This window comes from Metopolophium dirhodum, chromosome 8 (genome assembly GCF_019925205.1).
Source record: "Metopolophium dirhodum isolate CAU chromosome 8, ASM1992520v1, whole genome shotgun sequence".
Classification (NCBI taxonomy): domain Eukaryota; kingdom Metazoa; phylum Arthropoda; class Insecta; order Hemiptera; family Aphididae; genus Metopolophium; species Metopolophium dirhodum.
In genome coordinates this window covers 5,919,655-5,942,986 of record NC_083567.1, presented here as the reverse complement: position 1 = coordinate 5,942,986, position 23,332 = coordinate 5,919,655, and the positions used below count along the sequence as shown (strand labels likewise).

Here is a 23,332-nt window from a genome sequence, read left to right as displayed (position 1 = left end):
ATGACATTTGCAATATGACTACGAGGTACACTTATTCCAATTATTGAAAAAGAAATGCTTCCAGGAACAACAATAATGTCAGATGAATGGAAACCATATAAAATTTTACAAAATACAGGTTATAATCACTTGACTGTAAACCTTTCTAAAAACTTTGTCGACCCGCTAACAGCAGCCAACAACCAGACAATAGAATGCGTTTGGTCACATCTGAAAATGAAAATACTTCGAAAAATGCATGGCACTACATCGGAACTTTTACCTCGTCATCTGATTGAAGCATATTGGAGATCAGTTAATCCTGAAAATACTTTCTTAAAATTTTTAAATGAAACTAAAAACGTTTACTGTAATTGAAATTATTATTATATTTAGCTAATTATTTTTTATTTTTATAATTCATGAATATTTGTATGATATGACGTACTCGTAATAAAAAATATAATGTGTTTTTATACTATTAAAACGTAGATCACTCGTCCTGAATTCGCAGATCACCCCTCCGCGGTAGATCACCTGCTACACGAATGCCATATACAGTTGTCTTTGAAAATACATTTAAATTGCAGGCTTTAGATGAGAGACTTCTGTATTAATGTATTATACAGAAGACCTATTTTTGTTTATTTTGTAAATTAATATATTTTAAAATTGAGTAACTTCAGTCTTTGCTTTTGCATTCAGAAGAAATTGCTTTAATTAGTAATGAAACTGGGATGCATAGTCAAATTTTTCTCATATACCATGATTCATTATTCAACTATAGAACTAGTTAATAAGATAATTGTTAATTTTCTCCTAACCTAACCAATGTTAAAATAAAATGCTAGCTAAAAAAACAACATTAACCTTCTTTCTTTAGAGGTTAATTTGTGGTTAAAAAACGGCATTTCAATCATGTTAAATATAACTGTTACTTTTTAGCTAAAATATTTTGTGAACTGGATTTTCAATTACAAAAAAACTATTAAACAAACTATTAGTTTTGAATTATGATATTCCTATAAAATACACACATTCTAATTAACCATGTTATATATTATAATATAACAAGAGCAGACGTTTGATGGCGAAGAAATTATCAACGCGATCCTTCAAAAGTTAAAAAGCAAATAGTATTCTAACAAAACATTTCATTAGAATCCACCACCCAACTTGTTTTGGCGATAGGCAGTGCGACAGTAATAAGAATCAACAACAATTGAATCATTATTTTATTTTTGGTGTTACCATTCTCACCGTGGGACTGTTGCAAGTGTATTGATGTTACTTATTTAAATTACTTTAATAAATGTGTTCATAATTTGTATACTAACACAATAGGTGTCTGCTATCATTCTCTTAATTAACCTACATATTATATTTACCACTGAAAAGTCGGCCCAAATGTTTTTATATATTTATTTATTAAGAATAAGCTTAGAATAGTTAAGAAAATTTGGGATATAGTTTAATTTAAAGCATATTATTTGCTGCAAATTGATTGTGAGAAATTCACTCACGGATATTCAGCATGTAAACAAATTTAACTCTACAACAAGCGATACAGGGGGACGAGGTGGCCGAGCGGTCTAACGCGTCGACTGCGGCGCTGGCAGTCGCGGGTTCGACTCCCGGCCACTGGGCGGCATTTTTCTTCGGGCAAGTCACGGTGTCCGGAGAACAAGTGCCGCCATCCCCCCACCCCGGGGCACGGCAGAAACCTACGGGTGCCCCATTAGAAATTCTGCCAAACACAACACACACGTGTACCAACCTACCCAATATAAAACCTACCAAACCTACCCAATATAAAACCTACAGTACCCTCCCCACACCCAATGGCCAATGTTGCCGCGGGTTACTCAATAAAAAAAAAAAAAAAAAAAAAAAAAAAAAAAAAAAAAAAAAAAAACAAGCGATACAAATTTTGTAAGTTTTTAAAATGTTATGGCTACTGCAACTTATTTGATTGCATTCATGGCTTAAATAAACAAGGTTATTGCAATAGTACCCCACTATATAAGTTTATCACGTTAAGGAATTAAAATGGCAGCGTAAGGGGACGACGTATACTGGCTATACTATGATATTATATGGTATGATATGGACCGTACCCTTACGCTGCCATTTTATTTTTGTTTGATAACAATATGGGCTATGTGCAATAACCTTGTATATTTAAACCATGATTGCATTCAAAACAATTTTTAAATAGGTTACGTATTGTAAGTTGAGGATTAGGCTTCTACGGCTTCAAAAAGTGTATGAAATGTTTAATTTTAAAAAAATGATATTTTAGGTAAATTTTACATTCAAATATACTTTGGTATATTAAGTATCAATGAAATAAATAATATATATATTTAAACAAGGAAAATTATTTTTATAATTTGATCTATCTAATTGAACATTTGTTTTTAAAAATGTATTGAGAATTTTTAATTTTGAAGAATTCCTAATTCCTATAGTAATGCTTAAATAGTGGTTAGACAAATAAAAACACAATTATACATTTTAAGCATAATTTTTGAATATTTTGAATTCCATTGGATCTTTTCAAATTGAGATTATGACTTTCTAAGACAATTTGAAGGACTATAACTTAACATTTTAGAGGCAAATTATTATTAGTTTTTAAATAAGGAAAAATACTAAATTTTTATGTTTTGATAATATATGATAAGTGATAACTATAAATTTAAAAAAAAACCGAATTTGAACATGAATAAATAAGGACATGTTTTAAATTTCAATAACTAATTAGTAATTACAGTCAATAAATATAACTTTTATAGAATTATGATAACACAATTTAGGTAAATACTAAACAAAATAATTTAAGTCATTTCTAATATCAATTTTTTTACTTTTTCAATGTGCAGTCTTTTATCATCAACAGACAAAAAAACAACATTGTTGTAGTCTTTAATAATAAGTAATTAAAAAAAAATATACTAGTTAGGTTTCTATATATTAAGTGTACAATAATAATAATATAAATTTATTCACCTAATAATCAAAAAATACTAAAATATATTTTCCAACTATAGTACAAAAAATCCCACATAAAATATTTACATTTAATATATGTAGTCATAATAAATAAAATATCATCATTAATAAAGATTGCCTAGATAAAGCCTAGCATATTCACAGTGTGATTTTTCTTCACATCTTATTTATGTACAATTAGGCAATTGATGTAATATATGAAATATATTATGTACCTTTTTAAATAATTAAAATTAATATAAAACTATTACAAATTAAATGAATACATATTTGACAGTTGTACATATTTACATAAAAATTTACAAAAAAAAAAATTGTATGTTGTCTAAGAATGTGTACACCTAAAGACTTTAAAACCAAATCTTTCGCCTCGATTCGAAATCACAGCCTTTGAATTAAGTGAAACAAATTTATTGGAAAACTGCTGAAAAAAATCCAATTTTAAGGTAGAAGAAATTAATAAAATACAATTTAAATATACCAATCAAATAATATTAATTATTTTATTCCCTAACGCTAATTAGACATATAATGACCACTCCAAAATTATACGAAGAACCCGTCAGTTTTTAATTTTAATTAAAATATTACAAAAATAATAATAATTAGTTATAAAAATAAAAATAATAATATTTATAATAGTATAAAATAATAATAATAGTAATAAAATCAAATTATGATTAGCCAATGGAACTAAGGTAAACCTTTATTAGCTTTGATCAGACTCGTCCATACAAAAACATATTTTATATGAATTGTGTAAATTGTAATGTATGGAATAACTACTAACAAATATTGCAGTAGCATTTATTTTTTTACCATATTTTAATTGATAGAGCAAAAATATTTAATTTTGTGTCAAATATGAATTTATAGAATGACGCTACTGTTTAATGGCATTCCTGTATCTAAATATAATCTTAAACCTATAAGGAAGCTCACATCATAATAGGCTTGATTATTATATCAACAGCAATTAACAATTATTGTTAATTGTTATTGGATGCTTCTATCTAATGCAAAACATTTTTTTTTTTTTTAACACTGGATAGTCAGGCTAATAAAGCCATAGACTTAATAAATTAGGCAAAGGTGATTTAAACAGTAGCTTTGAAATAGAAAAAAAATTCTTAAATAAGATTATAACTTAAGATAGTTAAGCATTATCTTAATAAGAATTAAAATAAGAGTGTATTAATTGAGTCAATTTATGTCCCACAATAAATTCCAATACAATAAAAAAAAATGTTTATTGATGAACAGTAATGTTGGGACATCAATTACACACAATTATTATAAAGGCTTGCCCGTGTAAGGCGCTGGATATAGTGGATATCCAAGACCTACATGTGTATGATGATGTGTATGTACATGCCTTTGAGGAGGTGGTGAACGGCAGTCTTTAGGATCACCAGTTGATCCCGATTTACCAGAAGATTGGGTAGACGAAGGAGGACCAGTAGACGTAGTTCGTTCAGTGGCAGATGGTACTATGCCAGTTGACGTTAAAGATGGAGATTGCCTTGTTCCTGGTGACGGAGCTGGCGTTAGGCCCGGTTGTGCATTCGGTTTTGGAGTAGGCGACTTAATGGCACGTTCTTGTAATTCATGTATCTTATGTGAAGAGTAATATTGACTAGCATGATGTTGTAGGAGATCAAGAGCCGCCTTAGGCCCAGATGGTGGTTGGGAAGGAGTTGACGACTGTGTAGAAACAGCTGGTCGTGAGAGATCTTCAGGTGCATGATACCGTTGCATTTGAGCATGTAGCTGAGGATGTAAATAAGGGGGTGGTGGCGTATTGCCATAAGGTCCAGGCACCAACATAGGATTCATTGCACTCCTGTACATAGGATCAAATGCCAAAGCGCCAGCAAAATGGGGTGACTGCATAAAACCCGGATGTATATATGCATATGAAGACGTAGGAGGTGGAGGTGGTCCTTGTGTTTCCATTGTAGGTTTAACTCCTTCTGACATATGAGAAGAACTTTTACACATTTTATCATCTTTCTTGTCTTCGTGTTTTTCTTTATGCTTGTGTATTGAGTTAGTGCCCATAGAGTGCTTAGTTGGTGTACTTTGTGTATTCGATTTTGTATGTGAATGATCACCAGAACCATGATCCTTCCGTCTCTGATCTGGATATACATAATAACGTCTTACATCATCTTGCTGCTGTTGCTGTTGTTGCTGTTGTTGTTGCTGCTGCTGTTGTTGTTGCTGATGCTGTTGTTGTTGTTGCTGCTGCTGTTGTTGTTGTTGTTGCTGTTGCTGCTGCTGCTGCTGTTGTTGTTGTTGTTGTTGCTGCTGCTGCTGTTGTCGTGAAAACATATAAGCTGAATTCATTTGTGACTTCATTTCAATACTTTCTTTCATAATTTGATGATTTTCGTTTTGATGGGAAGGCTTTTCTTTGGGTATTATTTGTTCAGTTTTTATTTTATTAGGCTGAGGAACACTCAAAGTACCAGGCATTGAAGGTTGATGATTTTTATCATCAGGCTTCATTTCTTTCTCTTGTACCATAGACATAGGATATCCTGCTCCGATATTATAAGGATAATTTTGAACATAGGAATCATAATTAAAATATTGTTGCAAAAGCTTTTGTTGCTGATATTCAGCCGCTTGATTTGATTGTAAATCTTTCTTATTATCTTTATCTCCAGTTGAAGATGACATTTTTAAATCTTGTGAATGTTGGTTAATTTTTTCATCTTCTTTTATTTGTTTAGATGTGTCATTCGGTTGAACAGAGGAAATCAAATAAGGTGGTTGACCATAATATGCTGGGTACATATGGTTATATGGTTGGATAGGATGAGGAGAATGTGCTGCGTTTGGTTCTGACTTTTTATCAGTAGTAGACAATTTTTGTTTATTCATACTATCATTCATCTCAACTTCAAGAATTGGTGCAGTATCATCTGAGATATCAGAATATGCAGGACTATGTACATCATCGCGGCTACAGTTTGAGCTATCAAACTGTGGTTGATCAATGGAAAATGGTCTGGGACTGCTAGCTGGTGATTTACGGTTTTTCTTTTTATGAGATGATGTTGCAACTTTATTTTTAATATCTTTATTGACTTTCATATTATCTTCAGCGGGCATTAAAGCAGATGCTGGCTTTACTTTGAATTGTGGTACTTTTTGAACTTGTGGCTGATTAAGTGCTAAAGGTTGAATTTGTGGAGGTGTAGGTAACTGTTGTGATGCTGGACTTTGTACATGTAAAACTGGTGGTTGGGGTTGTGGTGACTGAGAAGTAGGAGCAATTGCTTGTAAAGGAGTTGCTGGCTGTAGCAGTGGTGGTGGAGTAGGAGCTGGCTGAACAACAGGAACTGATAGAACTGTTTTAGGCGCAGTCAATGTAGGGGTAACAACGTTAGTCTCTTCATTTCCAGAGAGGCCAAATCGTAAAACACTAGGTTTTGTAACTAAAAGAGGAGGAGACTGTATTGGAGCTGGAGGATCCACTTCAGTTACTGGAGGAGTTGTGGAAAGTTGTGGTTGTTCAATTGGTTGATTAATGACAATAGGCTGATCTTCTTTTAGATTATCTTGAATACCAGAATTACTCACAGAAACAGGACTAGTATCATCTTCGTTTTCAGAAGTACTTGCACCACCAGATTCTTTAGTGTCAGCATCTTCATCGTCCAAAGCAGCACCATGTGCATGAGATTGATGATATCTTAATCCATTTGCATTTTTATACTTTTTAGAACAATTTGGTTCAGGGCAATCTAACATAGTAGGTGACATAGGTGGTGGACTTGCTGGCTCTGCTTTTATTTTTTTCCCTGAAGCTTCATCTTCAGAACCAGGAGGTTTCTTCCTCTTATTAGAGCTGTTAGAATCTGAACGTGGTGGTACAAACGAAGACGGTGTGGGTGATGATGTACCTCTTCTACTTGAATTATTACTGCTATTACATTTATTTGTACCATTACTTCGAAGTTTACTATGAACTGAAGATCTGGTTTCAGTAAAATTTACCAAATCGTTACTGGGGCTAGCTGTTAAACTAGCACGACCCCTTTTTCCACGTCCTTTTTGAGGTAAACGACATTCTGGTTCTCCAGCAGATGCTTCAGAAAACCTAAAATAAATTATAATAAACATTAAGTGTTGTTAATTTAACAAAGATAAAAAGTAAGATCAAAACAAGAAAATTATAAATTTTTTAATTACCTAGGTGGAGCCCAATCATGTCTAGTACAGTCTAACAATGTGCCGATATAAGTTTTTCCTCTCCATGTTACATTAACAACAAGCACACCTATAATTATTAATTAATGAAACATATTTATGCATATTTTATTTTAGAATAGGAACTAAAAGAAAATAAGTATCTATAGAAAACTATTAATGTACATTTTTTTTTTCTATTTACCTTCAATTTCATTCCATACAATTCCCTCTAAATTAACATGTGTTCCAGGTTCACATGGCCCAAAACAATCTGGTTCTGTAACAGTTCCAACACTGATGCTAGTACCAACACAGGCATCAGCTGTTTCCTGAAAATGTATAACAAGTAATACATATTATAAAATGTTAAGATAAAATTATCATTTAATTAAAATATATAAATTTGTCTGTTTGAATATCAAACAATATTTTCTATGTTAACTTAGACAAATATAAATTGTTGAATAAAATAAAAATTTGTGAAATATTATAGTTAATATTGATTGGGATAAAATTAGTTGAACTTACAATTTTAATTATTTAATTATTTTCATACATTGATAACTATGGTTAACAAATTTATAAATATTTTTTCCTATATGAATATTCAAGATAGCAAAATTTATAATATATAAGTATATATATAATATAAATATTATATATATTTATATACCTTTTGCTCTGTTAGGGAAGCAGAAGTTGAACTATTAGCAGTCTTTACTTTGTTGGTTGGGGGTGGTGAGGTAGATTGCAGAGGTTTTGATAAGGTAGACAAAACCGCAGAAGGCTTTGTAGTAGTTTGGGTATTTTCCATTGGAACTACTGGGGTTGATACAATTTGTTCCGGACCATTGGCCACACTTGTAGAAGTTGAAGTTCCTGCTTCTCCAACCGGTGGTCCAGGACCGGGTACATTAGGTGACTGTGTATTGCTTGATAAAGCTGGGAAAGTGCTGGTTCTAGGAGCTGATTGACTAACAGGACCTCGACCATTAAGTTCAGAAGACAAACTAGAATTTACTTTATGACACTTATCACCACTTGTAGATGAACTATGTTGTTTGTCTTTTGTTTTATCTCTTCGATGACTGCTAGATCCACGTTTTACTGAACTTACAGTGGAAGTAGTACTGGTTGTAGGAGTAGTACAATTAGTACTAGATGTACTGGAATGTTTACCTTAACAAAAATATAATTCCATATTGTATTTATTATTCTTTAACTTATTAAAAATAATTAAGTTAAAAAATATATAGGTATACCAGTTTGTTTGGACTCAGCGGAAGATCCAGATGAATCGTTTGAAGAGGCACTGCCACTTGACTGAGATTGGGTAGAAGCTAAAGATCCATTTTGTTCGCCAGGCTTGACGATTTCATGTTTAGCTTCAAAGCTCTTAGTCCCCGTTTTTGTTCGTTTGATTTTCATTTTTAATCCTTTATCAACAGTAGCTGAATGCTCAACAGTAGCTTTATTGCTGCCAGCTGTAGTGGCTGTGGGTGCAGTGGCAGCTGCTCCTGACATGGCTCCACTACCAGCCGTTAAACCGACTGTTGTAGCCGCACTATTGGTAACACCAAGGGCTTCACTAGTTGCAGTTGTAGATGTTGATCCTGTTTTTTCAATATCTGCGTCTAAGTCGATAATTAAATCGCCTATACCAATATCCCATTCATTGTCGTCATACTCAAAATTTGCATTACTGCTGGTATTGTTGTTGTTGCCATTGCCACTTCCAACACTATCTGTGGACGCCGCCACCGCCCCACCCAGCTCTTCTCTCATTGGGGCCGCCATCCGTGCCCAGGACCGCGAGCCCCGACCACTAACACCATTTTATCCTTTCCTAGAATCATAACATTAAAATTAGACAACCTGAGAATATATTACATTTAATTATCTTTATTTATTTCAAATATACAAATTAGGTAGGTATGTTTAAGAGATCTCTAAATATATAAAATAAGCAATATCTTCTTACATAAGTAGATGATCGATTATTGTTATTAAAAATTATCTATGTACTAGGAATACTAGGAGTATTAGAGTATTAAGAGTTATTAATAAGTTCAATTTCTACAGGAATATACCCAATTTTAGGTTTTAGGTTTTTAGATATTTTGGGTTATAGTTATACAATATGCACAAGGCCGCCCCAATAGAAGGGGAGTGGGGCTGAACCCCTGCATCAGATGCATATACATTTTACAAACACACAATTATTTAAATCACAGATTAAGAACCTATGGTAGCCGGTAGGGATAAATCATGTTTTACTGACACCTCCCCCACCCCACGTCTGGGTTTAAAAATATAATTCAATGGGTTAGAAAAATATTAAGATATAGTTACATTAAGGCATATCCAATTATTTGATTTTAAGTCTGCTAGTTGTAACTATTACCTCCTTAAACCTATTTCAAAAAATGAATAGCTAACTATATTATGTAGGAACAAAAAGCAATAGTAGGTACATTCTATAAGGTATACTAAAAGTAAAATAAAAAAATGTTTTTAAAAATTGAATAGAATTAATATTAAAAAATTCAAATACCTTATTAAAATAGCAAAATTATTTTAAATAATAAAAAAATGTCATCATGAACTAGTTTTAAGTTAATTATTAATTATTAGCATTTTATACCTAAATAGGTATGTTAATAACTTGGAATATATAACTAGCTACTACCTACCATTGAGTAGTCTTATAGAAAATAGATATACATCAATACCCACTTGTACAATGGCCAACCTACCTATGTTCTAATTTATAGAAATTAGTAATTAGTACTAAATACACTTACTGTTTAAATATTTTTTATCCTTCTAATTTTTAATTTTTTTTAATGACAACAGAGATTTAATTTCATACTCCAAAGCAGTAATTTATACATAAAATCGAATTTTTAGCGAGTAGTTTATGCGTTATAAGTATTTAAAGTTTAGATGGGTGCAGTGGTATGGGGTTACCTCACTCATCTAAACTTAAAATATTTATATCTTCTAAACATTAATCTGATAGCCCTAAACGACTTTTCCATGAATAATTTATAATATCAAATAAATATTAATGTTAATTGACAATTGTTATATAATATATATAATATTATTATATTTTGAACGTTTTTGAATTGTTTTATTAGATTATATTTGGTTAAAATTTTAAATCAATATTAATGAATTTTGTATGTGTGAAATAATGAAAACTGATTGTTTACATTTTACAGTCACCAACAAAAGGATCACTTAAAAGTTTGTAGTGAAAATGTCTATAATTTTTTTCTTGTGTGACCGTGACAGGGGGGTTGGTGATCAGATTGAATTTAGCCATACTTGACGCAGAGGTCCTATGACCTACCTGTTTAATTGATTAAGGTACTCAATACATATTTTTAAAACTTATTTATGTCAATGATTAGTTATTGCTAGGTCCATTATTATTTTACAATAAACATTTAACAATTTTAAAAATAAATAATAACATACAATTTAATAGGTATGAAGTATTGTTATTTTGTATTAATACTCAAAATAAAGGTAGGCACACATACATGTAGAGAACACTCGATTTTTTATACAGATATGAATCTATTCATAATAGTTTGTATTATAAACAATTTTAGTTAGGTAGTAGAATCTATCTACCTACTAACTTATTTTTTTTAGAAAATGTTCTACTTAAGACCTAGTATTTTACTTTAATACCAAATAAATAGTTGGTGTTAAATATTTTATTAAAATATTACAATAACAAAAATTGTTTTGTCAAATAATAATAACAATGATAATTTGAACTATCTCTCATTTTTGATTTTCGATTTTTATTCGCGACAATAATGATGTTAAGTCAAAAAATAAGCCTATTTTAATAGGTATATTATTCATAAAGGATTCATATTTAAAAAAATACAAGATTTACTGAATAGTGCATAATAGGTGTATGGAAAATGTTTAATGTTCCTATCAATGAGTAATTAGGTAGGTAGAAACCCTCAAGTCTTAATTCCTGATTTAAATCAATATGATTTTGCCCAACTGCCAAGAAATTAAGTGTATCTAGTATATCTAGATCCACTGATATTATGTTCTTGTATTTTTACTAGTAATTAGTAAATAAAATAGTTTAAGTTTTCAGTAAGAAAGTGAATAGCCATTAATTTTAAACCATTTTAATGACTTCATACAAACTTATTAATAAGCTACCTGATGATAATACATAATATCGTACACAAATTTTAAGAAAAAAAAACAATTACATTAAAAATCACCTCTAAATACCCAACGTTCTAATCTAGTCCTGGTTCAGGCAGAATTATTTTTTTTTTTATCGGAAGTAGATATTTTAAAATACACCTGGTACTCACAAATATGTCATAATACAAATACTAGTTAAGTACTTGACTGAATTGTATTTGAATCAAAATTAAGAGTACCTACCAAATACAGAACATTTTTAAGTTATAGAAACAACAAATTAATTTAATCACTTCATATTGTTATATGTATGTAAGTCTTGTCATTTAGCCTTTTCTTTAATCACTTATAATCCACCAGCCCACCTTATTAATATTCAATTGATAAAAAACTATTTAGGTATTTTGTTCACTGATCGTAATACACATTCCACAATCAGTGCCAGGCAGAAAATGTCACAGTGCGAATGGAAACCGGACTGTAGCCAAACCCTAGAGGTACTTCACCTATAATATAAGTAGTTCTGATATTTCAAATTTTTTCAAATATCTGATACAACTGTCCGGGGGGAGGTATTTCAATAAACCACGGCTGGGTAGGGAAAGCATACTCTACAGTCAACACGGTAGACACTGGTGGTTTTAAATCAGTATCCGGACAGGATTGGACGGCCAGCCATCCAACCGAGGGGGAAGACAAACCCAGGGTCCCCCTCATTGTGGTTCGTCACCGTGGCCGGCGACTGCTGCGGGGGGCACGCAAAAAGTTTCGTGACGGTACTTGGTGGCCGCCGTCGTCGGATCGGCCACGGATGGCCGAAAGGGCATCTCATCCGTGTGCGCGCGCCGCGGCCGTCGGCCACACGCGTATACACGCGCGCACACGACACGCGCAACCACGGTGTAGTACTCACTAAAAGTTATGTAATCCCGACGTAGAGGATTGCGCTTCCGGTGTGGTACATCAAGATCGTGTCGGCGCCCGAGTAGGATTCGCGAGGTGTCGCTCTCGTTGAGCTTGGTGACCGGGTGAGCTGTAGTCGACGGGCAAACAAAATGGCTGATACGCTGCTCAGTCGGACGACGGCCGTGAAACCGCTGAGCGGCCGCGGGACATTTTACGCGCACTGTCTGTCGGGCCACACGGTGGCGGCGGTCGTCGTCGGTGCGGTGCGGTGGTTACGCGACACTCGCGGCTCGGACCGGAACAACGGAGACGGACGGCGGAACAAATGCGGTCGGTTAATCGAACGTCGCCAACATACGCCCGGCCTGACGGGAAAAAATAAACGATAGCTGCTGCTAAACGGTAAACAACACCCTTCGGTGATATGTTTTTTTTTTATTTCACATTTTCCAGTCCGTACACCTTGGACGTGCTTTGGACACGTTCTTTGTTTGTATTAACGCCCGGTTCGCTGTTACACCGGTAGAGCGCGCGCGAGGCGGTGAACGAGTTCGTTCCCCGCGTGTTTCGACGGGTTATGCGTGGAGAGCGGTACGCGGGGCTTAGAGGCCTACGGTGCGGTGTCGGCGGGCGGCCGCGTTCGGGTCGTCGAGCGTGTTCGTCGGCGGATGGATGGGGAGGGGGCGCTCGTCATTCCATGTCGTCGTCAGCCCACCCGCCGGTCACAGTGGTCACGGTCCGCGAACACCCGCCGGCCTATGACTACACGACGACACCGTCGTCGTGTCGCGTATAATATGATATAGATACACATAACAACAACAATAATAGCAACAACAACATTAGTAGTTGTAGTAGAAGTAGTAGTATGTAGTAGTAGTAGTAGTAGTAGTAGTAGTAGTAGTAGTAATAGTAGTAGTAGTAGTAGTAGTAGTAGTAGTAGTAGTAGTGGTGGTGGTAGTAGACAGTTGTAACTTGTAGTAGGTACTATAGTAGTAATGTGGTAGTAATAATAATATTACGCGGGATAATATTTCGGTTAGGTATAGTATAGATATATAAGTAGGTATGCAATCAACAATTATTTTTCTCACGAGTATAACACGACAACCAACACGTTATGCGAACATCCAACGTCATAATATTTACAAATTTACAATAGATAATCGTGTCAAATAATTTTATTACGTAAAACTGAGACACTATTTATTGACGTACCTACTATTGTTGTATGAATATAATATTAAAATATTAAATCGTCGGGCGTTATATTGTTTTACGAACGGAAAAAATAAATATACTGCTTATTATTAAAGCTTTACCTAAATCGTGATAGTATTATCGGATTATCCCTTGAACTTATTTTATAAAAAAAAAAAAAAATCCTACTACCGCATATCATGGAAGTATCTATAAATTATAATCTAATATCTATATGACATTGCCTCGTGTGGGGTACTACCAAGAACTGAATAACTAATATGCGTTATAAGTGTACAATACTATAATAAAACCATTCAAGATTTCCACATAATATCTGTCTTTGCGTTACCGCCGTCCACGAGCTTAGTTATAGTTTCGTTATTTTTTGTCGTTCGTCGTTTTTGTCGAACAGACGACGCCGCGAACCGGAGCTCCTTGGGTTGTCTCTCAAGCGAATCCCCAAAATCTGCTAATCGTAGATAATTAGATAGAAATAGATAGAATGTATTTATATTATAATTTTATATACACCTTAAAATGTTCAAAATACTTTGAAGTTTGAATCGTGTTGGGTCTATTTATAGGCAAATTAAATTGTCGATTATTATAATTTTTCTTTTTAATTAATACCGATAAAAAATTTTTGCTGTCAAAAAACTTGGTTAGTTATTAGTCATTACTGATAGTGAAAATTAAAAAGTAAGTTTTTTCAGCATTTGAAGTTTGAATTTTAAAGAAATTGATTAAAATTGCAAAAATTTCGAAATTATTTTGAGTTAAAAATTCGTGAACATTATTTTTTTATATCTTGAATTTGAAAATGTAATACAAGATTCCTCATAAGATTTTCTAGCTTTATCAAAAAAAAAAAATGTCTACTCATGGATGTCAAATTAAATTTTTATGAGCTTTTGAAGTTCAAATTTTTACAAGATAAGATATTCACTCGATTTCTTATGGAGTGATTTTCTTATTTTGTTGTAACATACAAATATTAATCGTGGGTACTGGGAAGGTACTAGAATCTTTTGGAATAGGTATATTATTATATTTTTTGCCACACCTGCACCGGAACTTTTGGTACCGATGACGGTTGAAGCGATGGAAAGCAACCATTTTCGGTCCAGCGGGCGGTAAAGTGGATATCCCTAAAAGTGCCGGGCGGTAAAGAGGAAATCCTCAAAAGTAATGGGCGCGCGTATCACGCGTATCCACAGCTAAACCCGACACTGAAATCTATACCATGGTCTTTAAAAGACATAAACTTTTGATTACATCTTATAATATTCATATTATAACCTCCTTGCGACCTTGCATGACGCATAAACATTAAACATTTTTATTTTATAAAATTGTTTCCGTAGAATTGTCTGATTGTTGCATAGATCCCTGTATTACCTTTGCCGTGATCGATGAACGCAGAGGCGTGACAAAAAATAGTATGTGTAGCTCGTGTGGGAAGGAAATTTCAGTTTTGGATGAAATGAGGCGCTCGCCTGCGGCTTGTGTCGCACACGTCGCCCGCGACTGAAATAGCTCACTTCCCGCTCTTGCCACACAATATACTATTATACTCACAGTGACATTTTAAAATGCAATTTTTTCGACAAAGATGCATTTATAACCTACCGTGTTACTTATGCCTTATAGGAAAATAAATTACATTAATCACAATAATATCATAAAATTTACCTATATACTTAGTACAAATTTTTAGTACCTACCTATAATATTATAAAGGCTGACAGACCGTCTTCTCGTTTGTTCAGAATCGTTTTTCGTATACAATGATTTGATATCATTGAATTCAAATTTAACACATCCATTAAACAGTAACTCTCTAGTCTCTACTCTCTAGACACCTAATGTACAGCAGAGCATTACCCACACGGACACACCCCACTTGCCCACTTTTTAAATATCAAAATAATAGTTATTATGTTTTTCAATGTTATCTAGGGATTTATTCGCGAATTTCTTTTTTAGGTACCTACTCATCGAATCGTGATTTGTGCAATATGTATCTTAATATACCGTGCAGCAATTTATTTTCAAACGCGATTCTATAATATTTCTAGGAAATAACCAGATACCTTTATGACTATATATAATATGTAATATAATTATATAAATATATAATTGTGTATAATATATTTTACTTGTACAATGTTATATACTCGATAGTAATATGTTTGCTTTATTAATATTTTGCATTTATTACTTATTAGTTATTTTAGTTGTACATTTGTACCATGAATAACATAATGCCAATAGAGAATAGAACAACTATAGTCATTTCTGTATATGAGAGGCGTTATATCTTTACAGACAAGCACACATGCACGATGTCATGACATTCAAGAGTAGCGCTGTTGATAGGTAGTATTAGCCAATAGGCTATAATATTATTTTTCAATAAAATTCACTATAATAATATTAAATATACTAGTATCACTGGTACTATTATCACTACCTACATTGTTTTAAATAATATGTATAATATACGGTAATAATACCTATTATGCATTACAAATATTCACCTCCTCCCAGAACACCAAAGAAACAAGAAAAGATCATGGACACATACATCAAACCATGTAATAATTCAAACTGCCTTAACAACACCGACACCTTTTTTCCTTTTACGACAACTCCCTTCTGGCAATGGGCCTCTAAAATAAACACTCAGCTTCTTTATTTAAAAAAGAACAGCACTTCTCACACAATTATCACAGCGATCTTCAACGACATCTTACACAGTTACACACCGAATTTCAGGATTTTAATCATATATACACTGATGCCACTAAATCCAGTGTCGGAGTAGGATTTGCTTACTCCACAAGTCACACTTCAAAACTATTTAAACTCCTCCCTGAAGCCAGCATATTCACAGCGGAAACCCAAGCTATAATAGAAGCTTTAATATTCGGTAAGTCAACATTCTCAAATAAAATCTTAATAATCAGCGACTCCCTAAGCGCCTCTCTAGCCATCGAAGCACCGAACCCCTCTAACGAGATAATTTATCAAATCCACAACATTATCACATCGACCCATAAAGCAATCGAATTCATGTGGGTTCCCTCACATAATACAGGCATCCTGGAAATGAAAAAGTGGAAATGCTGGTCTACGAGGCAATCACCTCGACCTCATCCTCAACCATTACTACTCTTCCATACCAAGACGTAAAACGATGTATAAATATACACACTACCAATATGTGGCAAACATCCTAGCTGGGATGAAATACCAATCACAACAAGTTAAAATCGATTAAAAAGAAAATCATTAAATGGTATACTCAGCCCAATGCCTCTTGACGTTCCGAAATTATCAATACCAGAACAAGAATCGGTCATACCAATCTCACCCACGACCCACATACATATCATAACCACGATGACGGAAGAACAACCTCTCTGTAGCCAATGCAACGAATCGCTTTCAATCAAACTCGTAGTCCTGGACTGCCTGCTCTGCTATATGTCAACGCAAGAAACATCTTCAACCACCCTTCATCGATGGAGGAAGCACTAGGAGAACTCAACACGCACTTGATCCATAGCTTCTTCAAATCCATCGGCATCGACACAAACATTTAATATTATGATAAAGCACATAACTAACAAATATAATGTAAATATATAATTCTGTAAAAACCACTTATCCCCTAACTATGTAATCTTAATTTTTAACTCAATTATCTATCCGTTAATAATAATGTAACCACAACCACAGGCTAATGACCTAGCTATTGAAGCCTTTATTCTCAATAAAAAAAATACCTAGGTATTATGTTATTTTCTTAATAAAAATATAATATTTATTAATTATTATGTTTATTTTTGTTTTATTATTATTATCATTCTTATTCATATTTGTGTCTTGACCGGTTACTTATAGACCGGCCCATCATATACCAAAATACCAAATACATTCATGACAGTCGTAAACCATAAGGAATAGTTTTATTTTTTTTTTTGAACTAATATATTGATAATTTCATACAATATAATATAAAATAAATTTGTATCATCATTTACATATTACATTGTAGGTAACGTGTTAGTAATAATGGTGGACGGCAGTGGCGTGGTGAACGGGGTTTTATGACGCCTAGGCGTCATGGTGGAAATTGGTTTTGAGGGTGGGGTGGTAACATTATGGTCAGCAATAAAATAAAACAAAAATTAAAATATGTACAGTCACATAATAATATATATATATAATAATCAATAATTATATATACTTTATATTTTATTAAATAGACAAAGAGTGGATAGGTACTGAAATATATGCTGTGCATCATGGGTTATAAATTTGTATGGTAAACATCACAAGGGGTTAGAGAATATTTCCATATTGCCTATATTAGAAAAACTATATCAAGCCATCAAGGTTAGAGTATAACTTCTTTTAATTCTAATAAACACCCAGAACCAGGGAATTAATGAATAATATATCGTGTTAAAACAAAATTCGAAATGTGGATATAATATTTATTTTCCACTGATTCTATGTCCTGCCTACAAGCTTTAGTTTCCAACCTTTTCAACTCTCAAATCTCCCCTCTTGTTCTTCGTATCAATCACTTGTTTTCAACCTCAATCAATCCATTTTTAAAACACTACCAATCTAACCTATGGTCTTCCCATTGGCATAACTTACCTGCTGAGTTCGCATCGAGATACAGACATACAACGCCTAATATCAAAAAAAAAACCTGGTTTAATAACTTAAATTTACAAAGGTCTCATGTAGTCCATTATAATCGTTTACGGATAGGACATTCATTATTACCTAGTCACTCATTTAAACTTGGACTAAACGACTCGCCGCTTTGTACACTTTGCTCACTTCATCCTAATGAGTATATATATGTGACCTTCCTCGTATTTTATTTAACTGCCCTGCTCTCCGACTTAAAAGACTAATTCTTTTCAACACTCTTATGCCTCTTAATATTCCCATCAATCTTTTTTCCATCTTAAACTCTAATTCTGAAACAGCTATCAAAACAATAATTGCCTTTATACAGGAGGCTGGCTTTATTATATAGTATATATAAGTACTTAATTTTTTGTTAATCTCAATTTTATATTGTTTTATTCTTACTATGTAATTGTTGAGCTATCATAGTCTATACTAGCGGCTTTTAAATAAAAGAAAAAAAAATATATTTATTTTATTTCGCGGCGAGTTTAATATTCTATTTTTATTAATTGTTGAATTTTCATTATACCGTATTGTTCAAATAGACAATTACATCCATTATATAATTGAGTTTAAATCGCGATATTTACAATATTTTGAACCAATCCATTGTTTAGGATAATGAGGTTTTGGAATTGTATTTGAGGCTCGAAATAAAATTGATGACTGCCACTATGCTATTAAAATGATACTTTTACAGTTTTACCATCACAGTAAGATTATGATAGTACTATAAGGAATGTTACATATTACTATTAATAAACTACCGTGTAAACGTATAGACTAATTAACAATAATTATTAAATACTAAATACTGTATATAATAATATAGTGTCTGTAAATAAACTATTTTTATAATTTTATTTATTTATATTAGAGGAGAATCTAGAAGCCGTGTACTTTGTGAAGTTAAATCATTGGCAAAATTAGATCCATCTATAGTATAAAATGAACTAAGATCAAAATACTGTAGTATTGTACTGTATTTAAATACTACGCAGTTTGTATTAAGTATGTGAAATGGCCACATGGGTAGAAGACTTAAAACCATATGGTATAGAGTTGAGTATAAAACACTTCCCCTTCCATAGATTTATTTGAGTATGAATGTTTTCTCAAATTCATTTGCCTTTTGTTATAGTGATTTTAGAACATCTTTGATGTTTAGTTTTGCCGCTTTTTTCATTAATGATAACAGCCAACCGATAAGTTAAAACTTAAAAGCTTACAATTTTACATTATTATAGAAATATTTGTATGAATAAAAAGATCGTGCTGTCAGCTGTCATCTTATCGAGTAGTTAGTATAGATACTTCTATAATTTTATTTTATTTAAAAAAAAATAATGTATTGTGATAAAGTTATTGAATTATTGAAGGAGTTGGAACGTTCTCGTGAAGACACTATACCACCATACAATGTACCTACTTTTAGTACTTACTATATACTATATATTATATTTTATTAGATATAAATAAACAATATAAATTTTATGAACAGGCGTATCAGTACTACAATATTTATATGAATAATTTAATTTTTGATTTATAGAATGATGGAATCAATCAAGTGCTTTCTGAGATGAAAACTTTAGATGCAGAAATTATAGATTTCTTGTAAGTTAACACTTGATACTTCTTTATTTTGTTTTAAATTTTATTTGACTTAGACAATTTAAATAATTCAGGCGCACACAAAAAGATAATTTGCCATTGGATGCTATTCGTTTACGCCGTGCAGCTATAGAAAGAAATAAAAGATGTTTGTTGACATACATGTAAAGTTAAATTGTTAATAAATTATTAAGATTCTCAACAAAGAAGTTGAAAATAAATGTATGTTTTAGTTGGACTAGAATACAACGATTAAAAGAAATGAGATGGGAGATAGGAGCTATTTTACCATCAGATGTAAGACAAAATCTTTCACAATCAGAGGTTTGTTCAAATTTAGTTATATAGGGTGGTTTTTTAAGTATGCACACCAAATTTGTATGCTTAAATTATGTATTTAAACAAATTCTGATGTTTGGAATTTTTAAATACATTTGAAGACCATATTAAAAAATTGTATAATTTAATTGTATTAATTTATGCAACAAATCATCTAATGATGATCCCGTGATAATAAAAACTTCCGATTTTCAAATAGGAGCCCTCATTTTTAATTTTTAATTATTAAGCAGATTTTTTTTGAGAATTTTTATGTATCTTAATCAGAATTCAAACAAATAGTTTTTTAGTTACATAATTTTGTGTAATAAGAATAATATGACTAATGGGTTTTGTAGCTAGGATTAGGCGATTTGAAAAAGCTACTATTAATTTATATAATTTGTAAAAAATAATGATCCAAGTATAATATTATATATTACCTACATCTAATATTACATGTAGTTTTTATTTTTATAAAGATTAAGATTATTATTATTAGTTTAAACATTTTAATAACTCAGAAACTACACATTAGAATTTTCAAGAAAATTTTCTACTAAATAATTTGAATTAAAAATGGTGATTTTCATTATAAAAATATAAGTTTGGCAGGACACTCCTTAAGTAGTACAACAAATATCAGAAATTTAAAACATGGTCTTTAGCATGACAAAATAGATATGTATGGCATCAACAATACGAGATGTAGTCCGGTTAGCGCATCCCACCCTTCCGAATGGTTGCATAGTCGTAGTTCGCCTCATTTCATTAAATTGCCCGGCCAACATACAGCGGCGAACCAGCTAATAGATGGGGTAAAGAGTGGTAGGCGAACACGATGCGTATCAAAAAGTTACTGACATACCTATTTATTTTGTCATGGTCTTTAGGTTAGTTCAAAATTCTAAAAATCAGAATTTGAATAAATATTCTATTAAAGGTACAAAAGTGGGGGTGAGCATTCTTATATTATATTTTTAATTTTTTTTCAGATAGAATGGTTTAATAACTATTGTAAAACTTTAGTCTCGTATATGAAGACTATAGGACCAGATACTGGACTCAACTTAACTCAGGACACTAAACCTCCTAAATCACTTTATACTGAAGTAAATATATAAAAATAAAATTTCAAAGATTTTGTATCATATTTATTTTTAAAGAACTTACGAATATCTTTTGTATTTATTGTATAACATCATGTTATTATTAAATCAAAATCACAATGTAGCTTATATACATTTTTACTTAAAATGTTACATGATTATTTTTATAAATGTTAATCTTGTAGAGGAAAATTGATTTATTTATGCATACATTTATTTATAATTTAGGTAAGAAGTTTGGTGGATGCTGGTAAATTAGAATTAGAAAGTGGAGAAGTTTTGATTTTACGAAAAAATAGTCAGTATATGTTATCAAGATCACAAGCTGAGCCACTTATTCGTCAGGGTGTATTGGAACAAGTCAGACAATAATTTAATACACAACATATTGAAATTATATACATGTATATTAATTATCATGGTAGTAAACAATAAATATTAATTAAATCCATCTTGTAAATGTTAATAATATTTCAGTAAAAATGTAAATTTTAAAATATAAACAATTTTACTTAAAATTAATTTTATATTTTTTATATATTCTACATTATACTTATTAGTTATTATTATTTTTGTATCTATTCTTATAAATTATAAGTTATATTTATATTAATTAACTGTTCACTTTTACTCCATTGGTTTTTGGGCTTGTCCCGTATTTATGAACAAAATAAAATTAAACAACCACTAACCATTATAATATAGTATTACAAATAATGAATTCACACATAATATACATTATAACATAAAATACAATTTGTATGAAATAATAAAAAATAACCAACTAATACTTAGATGATATTTTTAACCTTTGTTCTAATAATCCAAAAGTATTACTTGAATTTGAATACTTAAAAGAATGCCTTGATTTTATTTTCTATTAATAAAAATGTTAAATTACAAAAATATTATTAATTTGCTAATACAGTATTTTAAATTTTTATTATAATTAATCAGAATTTATGTCTGAATATTTTAATTCTAACGATTTAGTACCAAATAAAATAATAATTAATTAGGATTAACTATCGTCTATCCCATGATATCTACTATGTTTCATGTCACTTGGCCTCTAATCTGGATTTAGTAGGATTTAATCCAAAAGTACAGAATATACCGATATTGTGGAGATACCAGATTTACGCCACAAAAATCTTAATGTTAATAATTATTTTTAAGCATATATATTCATTTTTATAATCAAGCATTTTGACCCAATGAATAAAATTTTATTGACATTTATAGAATAAAAAACTAAAAAAAAAAATAAAAATTTCAATTGTCTGTAAATTAAAGATATTCTGCATTTAAATCACAAATATATAATACTATAACATTATGTATTAGTATATTACCTACTATACTATACTATACTATACTATAATTTAATTACTAGTATACTAGTCAGGGATGGATCCAGCGGAGGGGGCTAGGGTTATTATAACAAATAAACAAAATCTAAACTTCTTTTCATATTGTCACTAATGTATATAAAATAGTCAATTATTTATTTATCACATCTATGTTCTATACCTACTATAATGTCAACATTGTTAAATTAAGAATAAAGTATTATATTTTATTATAATTGTATGTGTTGTAAAAAATTGTTGCCCCCCCCAAGATCTTTGCTCTGGATCACGATTTAAGATATATGTATCTTAAATCGAGCTCTGGATCCGTACCTGATACTATTTTATACACAGATCACAGAATACATCTATATACTAACTTTACTAGATAAGGTACTTCTATATAATTTACATTGTTATCAAGTGAAGCTCAGCTGTCGACGGCCGCCATTTTCTCGGGGGGCAAAACATTTAATTCATTATACAAAATGTATTGGGTACAACATCGTTTTTAATGGTAAAATAAAATAGTAAATGTAAAATGACTTGAATAAAATATTATTTTTGTTTTTTAAACTACAGGTTTAGAAATAATAAAATACAATACAAAATAAATCGTAATCAATCTTATTTGTCATAATATGAAATACCATGCAATTGCCCCCCGACCTTGATGCTTCAATTCACGGTGAGAGTTCGCTGTCTAGTATACTATATAGA

General features: G+C 31.5%; 2 protein-coding genes across 5 annotated transcripts; one reads left to right on the top strand and one right to left on the bottom strand.

Moving 5' to 3' along the window:
* Nucleotides 1-2,934: 2,934 nt before the first annotated feature.
* On the bottom strand, nt 2,935-12,444 carry LOC132950119 (zinc finger protein 608-like). 2 transcript variants are annotated; one of them, XM_061021353.1, is made up of 7 exons: nt 12,305-12,444; nt 8,460-9,043; nt 7,871-8,376; nt 7,400-7,526; nt 7,198-7,285; nt 4,370-7,105; nt 2,935-3,415 (listed from the first exon to the last, which is right to left on the bottom strand). In XM_061021353.1, the coding sequence occupies exons 2-7, from the start codon at nt 8,992-8,994 to the stop codon at nt 3,376-3,378; spliced, it is 4,032 nt and encodes a 1,343-aa protein (XP_060877336.1). In that variant the 5' UTR covers nt 8,995-9,043; nt 12,305-12,444; the 3' UTR covers nt 2,935-3,375. The 2 variants fall into 2 exon arrangements, with proteins under 2 accessions (XP_060877336.1, XP_060877335.1); XM_061021352.1 differs by having other exon boundaries at nt 2,935-7,105.
* A 116-nt stretch (nt 12,445-12,560) lies between these two features.
* On the top strand, nt 12,561-23,012 carry LOC132950126 (DNA replication complex GINS protein PSF1-like). 3 transcript variants are annotated; one of them, XM_061021362.1, is made up of 6 exons: nt 12,561-12,699; nt 19,772-19,836; nt 19,908-19,997; nt 20,067-20,157; nt 21,147-21,263; nt 21,489-23,012. In XM_061021362.1, exons 2-6 carry the CDS (start codon nt 19,802-19,804, stop codon nt 21,630-21,632), a joined length of 477 nt encoding a protein of 158 aa, XP_060877345.1. In that variant the 5' UTR covers nt 12,561-12,699; nt 19,772-19,801; the 3' UTR covers nt 21,633-23,012. The 3 variants fall into 3 exon arrangements, with proteins under 3 accessions (XP_060877345.1, XP_060877343.1, XP_060877344.1); XM_061021360.1 differs by lacking the exon at nt 12,561-12,699 and adding an exon at nt 19,363-19,640 and having other exon boundaries at nt 21,489-23,004; XM_061021361.1 differs by lacking the exon at nt 12,561-12,699 and adding an exon at nt 19,364-19,519 and having other exon boundaries at nt 21,489-23,011.
* Nucleotides 23,013-23,332: the final 320 nt, after the last annotated feature.